The sequence below is a fragment of the Crinia signifera genome, chromosome 3 (assembly GCF_055691185.1).
Source record: "Crinia signifera chromosome 3, ASM5569118v1, whole genome shotgun sequence".
Lineage (NCBI taxonomy): Eukaryota > Metazoa > Chordata > Amphibia > Anura > Myobatrachidae > Crinia > Crinia signifera.
Window position 1 is genome coordinate 281828514 of NC_139219.1, and position 16698 is coordinate 281845211.

The 16698-nt window shown below is 47.3% G+C and overlaps 1 protein-coding gene across 3 annotated transcripts in view; it reads right to left on the reverse strand.

Annotated features, from left to right (window-relative positions):
• The window catches only part of LOC146064597 (opsin-3-like), a 180130-nt gene that overhangs the window by 47956 nt on the left and 115476 nt on the right, over positions 1-16698 (reverse strand). For 2 of the 3 annotated variants that reach the window (XM_083178286.1, XM_083178288.1), the window contains exon 3: positions 14530-14763. The exons of the other annotated variant lie outside the window; for it this stretch is intronic. In XM_083178286.1, the coding sequence (XP_083034412.1) occupies positions 14530-14763 (234 nt within the window). The remainder of the gene's footprint in view (positions 1-14529; positions 14764-16698) is intronic. 3 annotated transcript variants of the gene reach the window in all.

Sequence of the window (16698 nt, forward strand, 5' to 3'; positions counted from 1 at the left end):
TTTTTCCCAAGCAAGAACAGATACTTAATAAAATATTCCCTATAGTGTGAGAAAAAAATTCTTCAAACCACGTCCCATTTCAGACAAGCCAACCAGCACAAATTCACATGTGACCATCCTGCCTGTCTATTAAAACTTAGGTACTCTTTACCTAGAACGGCGCCCATCGGGGTGATCGCGGGATCGCGGGCAGTACATAAACGGCCGCGACGCGATGCCCGCGATCACCGCGATTTTACCATAGGAATCAATGTTAAATGGGCTACAGAGCCCAAATAGGCTCAATTAACCCTTAAATGTCACCCCCATTTTTTGACGCCACCTCACGATCCACGCCAACCCGAAGCGTGGCGAGCGCAGCGAGCCCGCGAGGGGCGGCGGTACGCGTCCTCCGACCTTTTCATGCCCTACTATCCACGTCGGCGTGGAGTTGAGAATAGAATAGTGTGGCGAGCGCAGCGAGCCACCGAGCCCGAAGCGTGGCGAGCGCAGCGAGCCCCGCGAGGGGACGCGGATACCTTCACAGTTATACGCGTCCCCTCGCGGACTTCACAGGTGTCCGTGGCGACGCCGACACCTGTGAAGCCCGCGAAGGGACGCGTTTACCTGTGAAGGTATCCGCGTCCCCTCGCGGGGCTCGCTGCGCTCGCCACGCTTCGGGCTCGGTGGCTCGCTGCGCTCGCCACACTATTCTATTCTCAACTCCACGCCGACGTGGATAGTAGGGCATGAAAAGGTCGGAGGACGCGTACCGCCGCCCCTCGCGGGCTCGCTGCGCTCGCCACGCTTCGGGTTGGCGTGGATCGTGGGGTGGCGTAAAAAAATTGGGGTGACATTTAAGGGTTAATTGGGTCTATTTGGGCTCTGTAGCCCATTTAACATTGATTCCTATGGGAAAATCGCGGGCATTGAGGCATTTTACATTAAAATCGCGATCAATTAGGCTTTTTAACATTGTTCCCTATGGGAAAATCGCGGTGATCGCGGGTACACGATTTTGATGTACCCGCGATTTACCCGCGATGCCCGCGATGACCGCGATTTTTTACCCCCGACGCCCGCGATTCTGATCGCGGGCGCCGTTCTAGGTAAAGAGTACCAAAACTTATTAAGAAAATAAAAGATACAGTAATTACCCTCATTGTCAATCTGTATATTTCTCATCAAAATGACTTTATCAAAATGGGTACTTGTATACCTTCATGGCTCCCATCGCATGCCATCGATTTTTGCGGGGTTTTTATGCATTTGTGAGAAAAATCACATGCCATCGCATCGCATGCCATGCGCTGCGATGCGCTGCGATGGCATGCGATTTTGATCACAAATGCATCCAAATGCATTTAAATTAGTAGCAAACCTGTGAAATGCACCCCAAATGTAATTTTTCACACTGTACCACCCCCACTATCAACGCCAACCCGAAGCGTGGCAAACGCAGCTTTTCATACCCCCACTATCCACATCGGCGTGGAGTAGAGAATAGAAATTGTGGCGAGCGCAGCGAGCCACCGAGCCCGAAGAGTGGCGAGCGCAGCGAGCCCCGCGAGGGGACGCGGATACCTTCACAGGTATCCGTGTCCCCTCGCGTGCTTCACAGGTATCCGTGTCCCCTCACCACGCTTCAGGCTCGGTGGCTCGCTGCGCTCGCCACACTTTCTATTCTCAGCTCCACGCCGACGTGGATAGTGGGGGTATGAAAAGGTCGTAGGACGCGTACCGCCGCCCCTTGCGGGCTCGCTGCGCTCGCCACGCTTCGGGTTGGCGTTGATAGTGGGGGTAGTACAGTGTGAAAAATGACATTTGGGGTGCATTTTACATGATTTTAACACATGTCCATGATTTTTGTGAAAAATGCCATGCGATGACATGCGATGCGTTGCGATTTTTCCCTGTACGATGCCCATCATGGGAGCCGTGATACTACACAAGTACCTCAAAATGTACTAGCGACTATGATTTTTCTAAAACCATCAGCTCCATGTCTATAATATGTACACACACTGTACCCAAGTTTTATAACTTACCTTTCTGAAATCCTGTGTCGGACCTGCAGTGGTGGCAACAAAATGGCTGCTGAGCATGTTCAGTAGGAATTTTTGTCTCTTGAACATGGTGGCTGCCATGTTTCCAGAGACCTGCACATGAGTCGTAAAGAGGAGGAGCCTACCTGTAGTCTGCACACTGTCCCTCTCCTTTGTTCAACACACCCCTAATCAGCGCGTAGAACTGTAGCCATGACATTATTTGACATTTAGAGGTTGCTCTGAGGTAACCTTAGATGTGCGTGGGTATTCTGAAGGAAGTGGACTGGCAGCTGACATCTCCCGTCGCCGACGTCAGTGGGTGATTTCCATGGAAACGCCCAGCGAATGAAATGCTGGGCTTTCCCATGGGCGGGTGCCCCTTGGCCTTCACACTTCAGGGAGACAGGGAGATTGCTACTATTTGGGGAACTCAGTGCATAGGGATGAGAGAGGCTGGAGTTGGTAGAGGCACATGCCAGAACTGTCTCAGATGATGATTGCATCAGCCAAGGAACTCTCTGTCTCACACACTAGCTTCCAGGTCTATGGAACAGAAAGGTGGCAGATCAGAGATTTCTCTATAGAAACACCAGTCGGCAATAACCACAACACAGGGCTGTTAGTATTGGATAGATGTTAGTTGTCAAGGACCACACATCCAAAATATTATTTATTCAGTTTGTGGAGCGATAAGTGGAAACCGGACGGACCCTAGTGCATTTCGGCCCACATTTTGTAATCAAAATCATTTAGGTAACAAACATCACAAGGTCCCCCTGGATTTGTGATGTGGATTAAAAAATGCATCAAAGAACATTGGGGCAGATGTGTATAGTGATAAAGTGGTGATAGGTATAAAGTGGAAGGTGATACCACCATCCAATCAACTTCTGTCATTTTTCAAACACAGCCGATTGGCTGGTGCGTTATAACCATCCAATTTATAACCGCTTTATCACTTTACCAAGCTTAATGCATTTGCCCCATTGACACAACTAGATAAACCTTATTGTTTAATGCACTTGTCAGGTGGTATGTAACATAGAAGGATAACCAGAGATGTCTCCCATGCCAGCTGATAATATTCACTCCTATAAAGCTCTCTTTGCCTTGGGGTGCCCCACTGCTATGTAATATAGTGGGGGTATTCCGTCTCATTAAGGGTAATTAAAAAAAAAACATATACTGTATGTTACAGACAACAAAGAGTGGAAGGACACACTCTCACCGCAATGACAAGCTACAGAGCTTTTATTACAGAGGAAATCTATGAAGCAGTGAAAAGAATGGAGAAGTAAGTCAGTGGAGAAGTCACCCATGGCAAATACATGGGAATTTATATCATCTATATAGAGAATATGTCTAGTGTCCATTTGTGTGTCTCCGAAACACTGCCATCTGTTGGCAGCGAGTGAAACTACATCTCTTTTTCTCTCACACATGCACAAATAGAGAGGCATTCACAAGATAGCTTTCGAAGCATTTGCTTTTGGATTTACTAGTACATGAATATATCTATCTATCTATCTGTCTGTCTGTCTGTCTGTCTATATATATATATATATATATATATATATATATATATATATATATATATATATATTTATATATATATATATATATATATATATATCTGGTTGGATATAAATACTATATATGAAATTACCCATTTCACTGTTATCTATCTATCTATATTTTTGCTCAAATACAATATTGTTTTAAATACCTTGTGCAGTTAATCCCACAGTATGAATTATGGAATAAAGTATGTTTCTTGAAAGCCTTTGGAGCAGATTTTTATTCTCAAAACGCATAGCTGGGAGCAGGTGTTCCTGATCAAGCATGACTTTGCTCTGATGAGCTGAATGGCGGCCCTAAATGATCTAATGTTCTGGATTTCTTTATTAAAATATAAAAAAACATCTTTATAATCTACTGGGATCATTTCTTTTTCTCCATCCAGCACACTCTACAACTTAAACTCAAAATGTATACTGATAAGAGTTATATGAATGAAATAGATGAATAGTAGAGATGAGCGCTGAGGCCGAAGATTTGGATTTGGATTTGGGTTTCTCAAGCGGCAGTGAAAGGCTTTGGATTTGGATTTGCATAAATAAAAAAAAAAATCATGTAATTTTTGCATTTTTTTTGTCCCTAAAATAATATTAACCTCAATAACATTCATGTCCAGCCCTTTCTAGACAATTTTGACCACTTTACAGCACACAATGTTATTTTCATTCAATTTAGGCCAAGGTCTGCTGCAAGCTGGCTGGTTATTAACACGCGGAACTTCTGACAGTATCAGGTTTTTTTTTTTTTAGGTGTAGCTTGCGCAACACTGCATGGAGGCAGAACAATCACACACAGAACTTATAAAGTTATATTATAGTTTATGACAGTATCAGTATGGTGTACTGGGGTGCAGTACACACAATCAATAAAGAAGGTTGCATATCAGATGAAAGCTCAGGAAATTTTTGCTTTTTGTAGGGACTTAAGTGCCCGTGGTCCTCTTCAGATATCTTCGATGTCCACTGCTGACCATTTTTAATACATATAGGGGTTTATTTACTAAAATGGGAGTTCTATAGAATCTACTCCTTATTTATTTAGCTCCTTCTAGAAGATAATAGATAGAATCTGATTGGTTGTCCATAGCACCATCCCATCGTCAATAGAACTCCCATCTTAGAAACCCAATAGGGATTACGTAAAACTCAGACAGACAGCAGTTTTCAAAGATTTGCTGCATTTTGGAGTTCAGCACCACACGCCTGCATGGCTGAAGATGTAACTATTTATTGTCTTGACTCAAGACTCTTGAGGAATGGACATTTGAATACAGCATTGGCACACTGGTAAGCTACATGGTACACATACAGTATAACTAACAAGTACCCTATATTAAATAAATAATAAACAGTACTACATTACAAAGAATAAAGTGCTGTTTTGTGCGGATTTTAATGAAACTACTCAGGAAGTGGCATCCAAGGATAGCATTAGTAGAACAAAGTGTACTGCTTTGATTCTTGATAAATAGGCTCGCCCACCACCCAGCAAAAACTGTTACTATGAGGATAATTATCAAAGTTTGAAGAGTTATAAAGTACAGAGAAAGCTAAAGTACCAACCAACTATTTCCGTTTTTTTTTTGTTTTTTTCATTCCACTTTATATCTCTCTAATGGGGCCTACACACAGGGAAATGTGTGAGTGATGCTAGATCGCTCAGAACAGCATTATCGCTCAGCACACAGCGCTGCTGAGCGATCTATCAGGATCAGTGTTCTCCATTGAGAACACTGGCCATGATTACCACAATTATTGATTTGGATAATAGTCGCCGGACAATAGTGAGTTGCGGGTCCACACATCGCTATCGCTATGGTTTATACACACAGAGCAATGTAGGGGCATTTTCTAACTGATCTAGTGAGATCTCTTAGAAAATGGCCTCAAATCGCCCCATGTGTAGGTCACTTTAGATTTCATACATATATCGTGTGATCACCAATCTCTAATACATGTCATAATTAATGTTTCATGCACATTTATATTTTCATTTACTAAATATTTCATAACTTAAACTCATTATATTATTCCATTCACCAGTTATATCGTTTTAGTTCCTCTGTACTAAATTCCTTAATTGCCATTAATATAATCATATTCATTAATATTCATTTACCGCTACCGGCTCCCTCAGGACAAAAAATAAATGTAAAATGTGCAGCTTGTAATAAGTATGAGAGTATTCCACCACTTTAATTCCATTTATTTGCATGAATTGTCTTCATCAAACTTTAACACTATGAATTATTCTAACGTTTCCTATACTTTTGCAGAATTCCTTTACAAAAATTTTTTTTTCCCTAAGTTCTCTCTTTTTTATATACAGTCCCTAATTTATTTCCTCACTATTACAAAGTTATACTTTCATTTATCATTAAATTGTTATTTGGAATTTATATTTATCAATCAATTATTGGCAGTCCTTTATTCACCCACCACCTTCTGTTAGGCACAAGGTGCCGGGAACCCAAAGTGGAGGTATCGACACGGCTCAGACGTGCTAGGGAGACCCGGTAACTTTGAAGCTAAATGGGTCCTAGCTGGTAATCATCACCGGTCGACATGGGCCACAGAGAGATCTACCGGGTAGTGAAGGGAGATAGCCCTGGAGGGCCACTAGGTAATAGCGAGGGGAGGTGACTGACCAGGAGGTGGAAATGATCAGCACCGGTAGGGAGGAAACTGTCTCAGCCCCTAACTCCGTTGCCACCCTGTAGTCCAACGGTAGGTGCAGAGGCCCTAGATCTTCTCGCACGGCAGCCACGTTTGAAGCACGGGTTAAGCCTGTACAACTCCGGTGCCCTCCAAAGCGTCTTAGGTGGTGGCGACAACGTACCGTTGGAGGAACGAGGTGGACAAGGGGAGAACTGACTGGATGACCCCGGTGGCCGAGACAGGTGACAGGGAGACGGAAAAGGGTAATGGACGGGAAGCCCTGGTAACCCCTAAAGTAAGTAACCTAGCACTAACAACAGCAAAAATAATAAACCACGGTACAGCAGGAAAAATGAGAATAAGGAGTGAGTAACGATACCACTCCGGGGCACAAGGCATAAAGCAGGAAAGCTCCCAAGGAAACTGCAGGAAGCCGGAAGCCAGGAAAGGTTGCACAGATCCTCTGAGCTGCAGGATCCACCGACCAGAGGCAGGGAGAGCAATGTGGGTCTTAGAGCTGGAGAGCCCACAGGTACGATGCAGGGAAGGAACTGCGGTACTGAGCTGAGGGAACGAGAGAGACACCCCAGGGTGCCTAAGGTATCCTATAACCAGCGACTTGCTGGCTGAGCAGTCTCCATTTATAGGAGAGTGTGTGCGCACAGCACATCGTGCGGGGCGCGCCGTGATGACGCGGCGGGGCAAGACGCCGGGCGGCAGCGGGACGTGGTAGCTAAGCAACGCCCCGATGCTCGGACGCCGGGCGTGACGTCACCGACGCTCGGAACGTTGCCGACGCTCGGGGCGTTGCCGAGCAACGTCCCGATAGTCAGAGGACCGCCCGCCGTGCACCCCGGAGGACGGGGAAGCGGCTGCACGGCGGCGGCATCTGACAGTACCCCCCCCTTGAGGAGAGGTCAACCGACCTCTGAATCCGGGTTTGTCAGGAAAAGACTGAAAAAACCTCTTTTTAAGTGAAGGAGCATGGAGATCCTGATCAGCGACCCAAGACCTCTCTTCAGGTCCAAAACCTTTCCAATGCACTAAAAAGAAGATCCTCCCACTGGAAGTCTTGGTATCCAGGATGGAATCAACCACATACTCCTTTTGGCCACGACGTAAGATGGGCACTGGCCTGCGGACAACCGGCTGGAGAGCAGGTTTGAAAAGAGAGCAATGGAAGGTGTTGTAAATCCTGAGAGAGCGGGGCAGCCCCAATTTAAAAGCGACCGGGTTAACCTTTTTGATAATCCTGTAGGGACCGATGAAACGTGGGCCCAATTTGCGTGAGAACTGACGGAGCTTGATATTCTTGGTAGAAAGCCAGACCCAGTCCCCAACCTTGAACAGGCACGGTCTCCTGTGGCGGTCAGAGAAATGTTTGGCTGACCTGGCAGCAGAGAGGAGCGCTCCCCGAACCATGCGCCAAATCTTTCTCTTAGAAGCCACCCACCTAGAATTACCCACTTTGGCATACGTGGGAAAGAAGGAATTCGCTCTAGGGTGGAAACCGTAATTGCAGAAAAACGGAGACTTTCTGGTAGCGGCATGCCAAGCATTATTATAAGAGAACTCCGCAAAAGGCAGATTCTCAACCCAGTCCCTTTGGGTCTTGGAAACGTAACACCGTAGGAATTGTTCCAAGGATTGGTTAACCCGTTCCGTCTGACCATTCGACTGTGGGTGAAAGGCAGTCGATGGACTAAGTTTAACTTGCAGGGCCACACACACTGTTTTCCAAAAACTGGCAACGAACTGGACACCTCTGTCCGAAACAATGTCAGAGGGCAGCCCATGAGTACGAAAGATATGGGTGATGAATAAGGAGGCTAACGTCTTAGCCGAGGGTAAGCCTTTGAGGGGTACAAAATGTGCCATTTTGCTAAATCTGTCAACCACAACCCATATGGTATTAAGACCCGACGATGGTGGTAAGTCCGTAACAAAATCCATGGAGATGTGCGTCCAAGGTTTATCAGGCACAGGTAACGGAACTAGCTGCCCTATGGGGGAAAGACGAGAAGATTTGTTCTGCGCACATGTGTTACATCTGGACACTAACTGCTCCACTTCTCTTCTCATGTCTGGCCACCAGATCGCACGCGACATTAAGGAAAGTGTCTTAGAAACCCCCGGATGGCCGGCGGATTTACGTGAATGAAATTCTGAAAAGACCCTTTCACGGAGCTTCTGGGGAATAAATAATCTACCCTCCGGGGTGGTAGCAGGAGCCGAACATTGGGCCAGCAGCACCGAATCCAGTAGTCCTTGCGTGAGTCCAGCCAGAATGCATGAAGGTGGAATAATAGGATCGGGACGAGATACTGGATCTTGCATGGCCGCGAAACGTCTGCTAAAACGTTTTTTGCCCCAGGTCGATAAGTAATTAAAAAATTAAACCTGGCAAAAAACAGAGCCCACCTAGCCTGCCTCGAATTCAACCTCTTGGCTGAACGTAAATATGCCAAATTTTTATGATCGGTAAAAATCGTGACCTGATACTTGGCCCCCTCCAACCAATGCCTCCACTCCTCTAAGGCACATTTGATGGCCAGCAATTCCCTATTGCCAACATCGTAGTTGCATTCGGCCTCCGAGAATTTCCTAGAGTAGAAAGCACAAGGATGTAGCAAGCCATCCAGTTTGTCCATTTGGGAAAGAACCGCACCCACGCCAATCTCTGATGCGTCTACCTCGAGGATAAAAGGGAATTCGGGATCGGGGTGTCGAAGAATGGGAGCGGAAGAGAATGCCCGTTTGAGCTCTTTAAAAGCCTCAATGGCAGAACCAGGCCAAGATGCAGGATCGGCTCCCTTCCTGGTGAGGGCCACAATGGGGCCGCAATATCTGAGAAGTGGGAAATAAACCTCCTGTAGTAGTTCGCGAAGCCCAAAAACCTTTGAACCGCCTTCAAATTCGAAGGTTGCACCCACTCCCGAATGGCCTTAAGCTTGGCAGGATCCATGGCAAAACCCTTGGAAGAGATAATGTAACCAAGGAAAGAAATGGAATCTACCTCGAACTCACATTTCTCGAGTTTGGCAAAAAGATTATTCTCCCTAAGCTTCTGAAGCACAGCCCTGACATGCTGGCGATGATGATCCAGAGAAGAAGAATAAATTAAGATGTCGTCAAGATACACCACAACAAAGATGCCAAAAAACTCCCTGAGGACATCGTTGATGAGGTCCTGGAACACGGCGGGTGCGTTGGCAAGGCCGAACGGCATGACTAAATACTCATAATGGCCTGAGTGAGTGTTGAACGCCGTCTTCCACTCATCTCCCGCCTTAATGCGGATGAGATTATAAGCTCCGCGTAAATCAATCTTTGAAAAAACCACAGCTGCACGCAACTGATCAAAAAGAACAGAAATCAACGGCAACGGATAAGAATTTTTTACCGTGATATCATTTAACTGACGAAAATCAATGCAGGGACGTAAGGTCCCATCTTTTTTTTTAACAAAAAAAAAACCTGCTCCAACTGGACATTTAGAGGCTCTGATGAAGCCTTTTTCTAGGCTCTCCTCCACATACTCCTGCATAGCCTTCTCTTCAGGCAAAGACAAAGAGTACAATCTACCCTTGGGTAATTTAGAGTCGGGTAACAAATTAATGGCGCAGTCATACGGGCGATGCGGAGGAAGAGAGTCCGCCTCTTTCTTAGAAAAAACATCTGCGAATTCTGCATACTGGGCAGGAAACCCAGCAGGAATGGAAGTGGTGAGAAGAGCTGGAAAACTGATACAATGCTCAAAGCACTCCTTACCCCACCGTATCAATTCCCCAGACCGCCAATCAAAGACCGGATTGTGTCTTTTAAGCCAGGGAAGGCCAAGCACAATAGGTGTAATGGGACACTGAAGAACAAAAAACTTTATGCTCTCCGAATGGGAGAGTCCAACTCGGAAATCCAATAATTCAACAAAATGAGTAATTGCTCCACCGAGCAGGGTATTACCGTCTAATCCGCAAACGGTGAGCTGGGACGTCAACGGTTGCAGCGGTAATCCCATATCATCGACAATTTTACTGTCCAAAAAATTGGCTGCGGCGCCAGAATCCACTAACGCCCTACCCTCCCAGGAAAGGAAACTAACTGGGATAAACAACGAATCAGATGGGGAAAACAATGAAAGGCCCGAGAAGATACTCCCCATTACTTCTGGGCTCTGCCGTTTCCCTGTAACAGGGGACATTTGTTCAGAATATGATCCTTAGATCCACAGTACATACATAGACCCAGGGAACGTCGTCGGGCCTTCTCCTTGGGAGTGAGCCTAGAAAATAACCTGGTAGCCCCAAGCTGCATAGGTTCACCCAGGTCTGGGGGAGCCTCCTCTGGGAGCTCAAAACTGGGTAACGCTTGAGCCTCTTTTTCGAACCGCCTCTCTCTAATTCTCCGATCGATACGTATGGCTAGAAGGATTAATTTATCCAAAGAGGGAGGAGATGGATATTGTACCAAGCCATCCTTAACGTTATCCGCCAGACCTAGGCGAAACTGACTCCGTAGGGCTGGATCATTCCACCCAGAGTCGGCGGCATAACGTCTAAACTTGGCGCTGTACTCTTCGGCAGAAAGATGACCCTGTTTAAGGGCTCTAAGATAAGCCTCAGCGGAGGCTGATCTGTCAGGATCGTCGTAAAGGACTCCTAATGCCTGAAAAAAGGCATCTACCGAGCGGAGAGCAGGATCGTCTGGAGCCAGACTAAAGGCCCAAGACTGGGGGTCCCCCTGGAGAAGGGAAATCACAAGCCCCACTTTCTGTTGCTCGGAACCTGAGGAGTGTGGCTTTAACTGAAAAAACAACCTACAACTCTCTCTAAAATTTATGAAATGGGGCCTATGACCTGAAAACCTATCAGGGAAGTTAACCTTGGGTTCCTGGTGAGAAACCGCTGGCGGCTGAGCTGAGAATCTGGTCTCTACCTTAATCGATAAATCCTGTAACTGTTTGGTCAGGAGCGAAACCTGATTGGCCAGAGCTTGGGCCGCGTTGGGATCCATGACGACCAAGCAACACAAAAATGAAAAAATGGCGGTATGAGAATATGGACCGTTCACTGCGGGGGTGAATGGGCCCACAAAACTATTGGCTGGTTATACTGTTAGGCACAAGGTGCCGGGAACCCAAAGTGGAGGTATCGACACGGCTCAGACGTGCTAGGGAGACCCGGTAACTTTGAAGCTAAATGGGTCCTAGCTGGTAATCATCACCGGTCGACATGGGCCACAGAGAGATCTACCGGGTAGTGAAGGGAGATAGCCCTGGAGGGCCACTAGGTAATAGCGAGGGGAGGTGACTGACCAGGAGGTGGAAATGATCAGCACCGGTAGGGAGGAAACTGTCTCAGCCCCTAACTCCGTTGCCACCCTGTACGTCCAACGGTAGGTGCAGAGGCCCTAGATCTTCTCGCACGGCAGCCACGTTTGAAGCACGGGTTAAGCCTGTACAACTCCGGTGCCCTCCAAAGCGTCTTAGGTGGTGGCGACAACGTACCGTTGGAGGAACGAGGTGGACAAGGGGAGAACTGACTGGATGACCCCGGTGGCCGAGACAGGTGACAGGGAGACGGAAAAGGGTAATGGACGGGAAGCCCTGGTAACCCCTAAAGTAAGTAACCTAGCACTAACAACAGCAAAAATAATAAACCACGGTACAGCAGGAAAAATGAGAATAAGGAGTGAGTAACGATACCACTCCGGGGCACAAGGCATAAAGCAGGAAAGCTCCCAAGGAAACTGCAGGAAGCCGGAAGCCAGGAAAGGTTGCACAGATCCTCTGAGCTGCAGGATCCACCGACCAGAGGCAGGGAGAGCAATGTGGGTCTTAGAGCTGGAGAGCCCACAGGTACGATGCAGGGAAGGAACTGCGGTACTGAGCTGAGGGAACGAGAGAGACACCCCAGGGTGCCTAAGGTATCCTATAACCAGCGACTTGCTGGCTGAGCAGTCTCCATTTATAGGAGAGTGTGTGCGCACAGCACATCGTGCGGGGCGCGCCGTGATGACGCGGCGGGGCAAGACGCTGGGCGGCAGCGGGACGTGGTAGCTAAGCAACGCCCCGATGCTCGGACGCCGGGCGTGACGTCACCGACGCTCGGAACGTTGCCGACGCTCGGGGCGTTGCCGAGCAACGTCCCGATAGTCAGAGGACCGCCCGCCGTGCACCCCGGAGGACGGGGAAGCGGCTGCACGGCGGCGGCATCTGACACCTTCGGCTCATGGAACCCGGTTTTTGTGGCAGCTCCCTTGACATCCAGTCCTCGCATACACATTCCACCGAGCACTTGGCAAGAAATGACTAAATCTGTTTAACACCCATAATCTGATATTAGGTGACGCACTACTTTTATACAGGAAATAAAGTTTTTTTATACACAAAAAGCAAGAAATAAAATAATTAAAATACAAATGTAACACAGGTAATAATCGGAGCTGTAACATTTTGATGCCCTGTGCCAGAAAGAGAATTGATGACCCCCCAAATGACCCAAAATAGTACCGCTTCACATTGCACCACAGTATTTTCCATTAATCACACTACACCTGACAGTAATACCCCTTATACACATTACACTACACAGTATTGCCCCTTATGCATGTCATGCAATATAATAGTGACTCTTATACACACCACAGCACACCAGAGTAGAGCATCCTTTACACATTATGTCAGGTAGAGTCGCAACACCTCATTACTCCTCCATGATCAGCTGGCCAGTAGCATTCCCATCATGGCTCCAAGCACCATCAATGCTCACTCCACCACTACAGAGCCTAGCTGCTGCCCTTTTCTTCATTGTCCCTGCTCCTGGGTGACCCCGTGGCACCACCTGAGATGACTAACTCACCAAGGGGCACTCACAGTGGATCTTCTCAAGCCAGATCCTAATCCTTACAGTGGTGGGCTGAAGCTTAGCCTACATTTGGGTATTTATACAGGTAGGTTCATATAGTATTGTGCATGTATTAGTCTACACACATGTAATTGCATGATAGTGTGACTACACTCTATACAATGGCCCTTATTCTGATCGGTGCGGCCCGATCAGAATATGCGGCCACGACCGTGCAGGCGAATCCCCGCCTTCCATACGGATCGCCACCTCCGTCCGTACGCGGATATGTGGCGATCCGCATGAAAGTGGACGGGGATACGCCTCCTCCGTCTTGGGAGCAGCCCCTGCATTCGATGTTCGCCGAACATCGAATGCAGGGCTGCACGCTCCACTAGGTCCCGCCACCCAAGACCACACGGACACTTGGGCCTTATTCTGATCGGTGCGGATTTCTCTGCATGTGGTCGTCCCGCCGATGGTTATCGTCTGCGCATGGGCAGAGGTCACTCTGCCCATGTGCAGGCGATTTCGCCGCACGTATTCTTTACACGCCACACAGGGGGCGTAGAGGGGCTACTTAGCTTCATTACCCTATGCATACGCCCCGCGTTTCATGGGCGTTCCCATGCAAACGCGGGGCGTATGCATGGTAATGAAGCCGTGACGCGTGTGTAGGGGGCGGGCATCTGACATCGCCGGATGTCAGCTGCCCGCCCCCATACATGATTTCACACGGACAAGTGTCCGTGTGGTCTTGGGTGGCGGGACCTAGTGGAGCGTGCGGCCCTGCATTCGATGTTCGGCGACCATCGAATGCAGGGGCTGCTCCCAAGACGGAGGAGGCGTATCCCCGTCCACTTTCATGCGGATCGCCACATATCCGCGTACGGACGGAGGTGGCGATCCCTATGGAAGGTGGGCATTCGCCTGCACGGTCGTGGCCGCATATTCTGATCGGGCCGCACCGATCAGAATAAGGGCCACTTGTCCGTGTGAAATCATGTATGGGGGCGGCCAGCTGACATCCGGCGATGTCAGATGCCCGCCCCCTACACATGCGTCACGGCTTCATTACCATGCATACGCCCCGCGTTTGCATGGGAACGCCCATGAAACGCGGGGCGTATGCATAGGGTAATGAGGCTAAGTAGCCCCTCACGCCCCTCTACGCCCCCTGTGCGGCGTGTAAAGAATACGTGCGGCGAAATCGCCTGCACATGCGCAGAGTGACTTCTGCACATGCGCAGACGATAACCATCGGCGGGACGACCGCATGCGGAGAAATCCGCACCGATCAGAATAAGGCCCAATATTAGGCTACACTGGGTAAATGTGTTACTCTAATATATATGCACTTAAGATGTATGTCCTATTTTGTTTCACTATATGCCAAGGGAAAGTAAAATTGCATGTACGTACCTGCTTGTTCAGGAAGATGTAGATAATAGGGTTGTACACCGTGCTGCTCTTTGCTAGTACAGAAGGTATGATGCTAGCAGCAGGGGTGATGAGACCAGGCGTTCCAAATGTAGCAATCAGTGCCATTATCCCATACGGCAACCAGCAGAGAAGAAAACAGATGACCATCACAATGACCATGATAAGGACCTTCTGCTCCCGTGTGCGGGCTGTTACTGTAGTGACACCACTGATCTGTAGGACACAAAGCAGCAGTCTAAGTTCCTCATACTTTCCGGAGATACTTTAAAAGCAGATGAAAGTTTCACCACCTCAAATTGTTAGTCAACTAACTAAGTCAAAAGAGTCAACTTTAATTGATTAAATGTAATTTAGATGCAGGTCCTGATTTTCCACAAGGCAGCCTAGGCACCCCCCCCCCCTTAGGGCCGGCCAGCAGGTCACTGTGCACACTTTACATCTACCCCATCTGCAGTGCACATGGTTTTGTTCATTTAAGAAGGGATTTGCCTTTGCGAGTAAACCAGAATAAGGGCCTGTGACTAAATTGGAGCATGCTGTCCTGTCTGAATTATAGGAACATTGAAAGGAAATAACCCAGATAAAGGCCGAGCAAATGATACACCATGGATCTGGAGTGAGACACAAGTCTAAAAGCAGATGCATCCGGTGAATACATACCTGCACTATGCATGCTATCCAAAGTGAAGGCTACAAGAGTGGCTGCTCCACAGTTCGTGGCCAGATCTGTGTGTCTGTGAAGTGGGTATTAAAACGCCCGCCCACCACACACACCGCGAATGTCCCCGCACGCATGCGAATGAATGTTTAGCAGAAACATCCATTCGCAGTCGCCGACCATCGAATGATTTCTACAGTGCACGCAGATCTAAGCCATCTCTTTGGTGTCTTATATCTGCGTGCTCTCTGTACAGGAAGAGGGCAGGCCACTGACATCAGCTGCCCTCTCCCCGCACTCTCGTCATTGCCGAATTACCATGGGAACAGCCAGCGTTTTCATGGGGATATCCATGAACCGCTGGGTGCTCCCATGGATGTAGACCCTCCCCGCCGCCCCACGTCCCCCTCCCCCACTGTCCCGTACGAACGGATCGGGGACTATGCAAGTTGCCTCGTATCAGTATGCTCATGTGCTGAATGAAAACATTTCATTCATTCAAAATGACCCCCTAGGTGTATGAGGACTCACCTGTACCTTGGACTGCCGAAATTAAAGAAGGCCATGACAATATGCCAGATAGTAATGCAGATGTTCAATTTGACGAAAGTCACAATTTAAAATACAGGTATCACACAAATCCAATGGTATTCATAGCTTTTTGCAATAAGGGATGGTTATAATCCATTCCTAAATGCCGGAAAGCTTACGTATCAGTGTATGGTTGGTAATTGATGCAAAACTGGAGCAAATACACCAAACTGCATAAAATGAAATCAAGCACAAATCCCAGCAGAGGATTATAGTGTGTTAGTCAAAAAGCGTGCTGTGTCTGCTAATGTTGTACCTGGGAAAAATACTACTATCAGCATTTCAAAGTAGTCCATGAAATATGCAGCAAAATGACCCAGATGCCATGGCCGAGGCTCAAAAGTCAGATTTACTCATCACTTTCACATGCAATTCAAATTGGAAAGAAATACTGTAAATCCTGTTACATGGCAACATGGTCGACCTGATTTGGTAGCAGAGTGTTCCATTTAAAACTAAAATCGTTACGCAGATCTGAAAAATCTGATTCACTATAAATTGTCTGCAATAATCTGGCTAATTCCAAATTTATTTAATCTGCTGATTTAAAAAAAAATAACCATTTTTTTTTCTAATACATTTTATTTTCCACATGAAGATAAGGGAAATATTGTAAAATGTTATTTTATTAACAAAAGTCAAAGCATATTCTGATATACAAAAAAAAATAAAAGCAAAACTTTGCAATGTTACTTAAATGTGCAATTTAGGACCTCATCAAAGAACTTTGGGGGTTATTCTGGTTCACTTCTTCTGGCAAATTCCTTCTCAAATGGACAAAACAATGTGCACTGCAGGTGGGGCAGATGTAACATGTGCTATACGTCAGAAAGACAGCTAACCGCGCCAAATTCCCTTTGGCTTGAATGCAAGATTGCTTGAACACATGACATGATGAA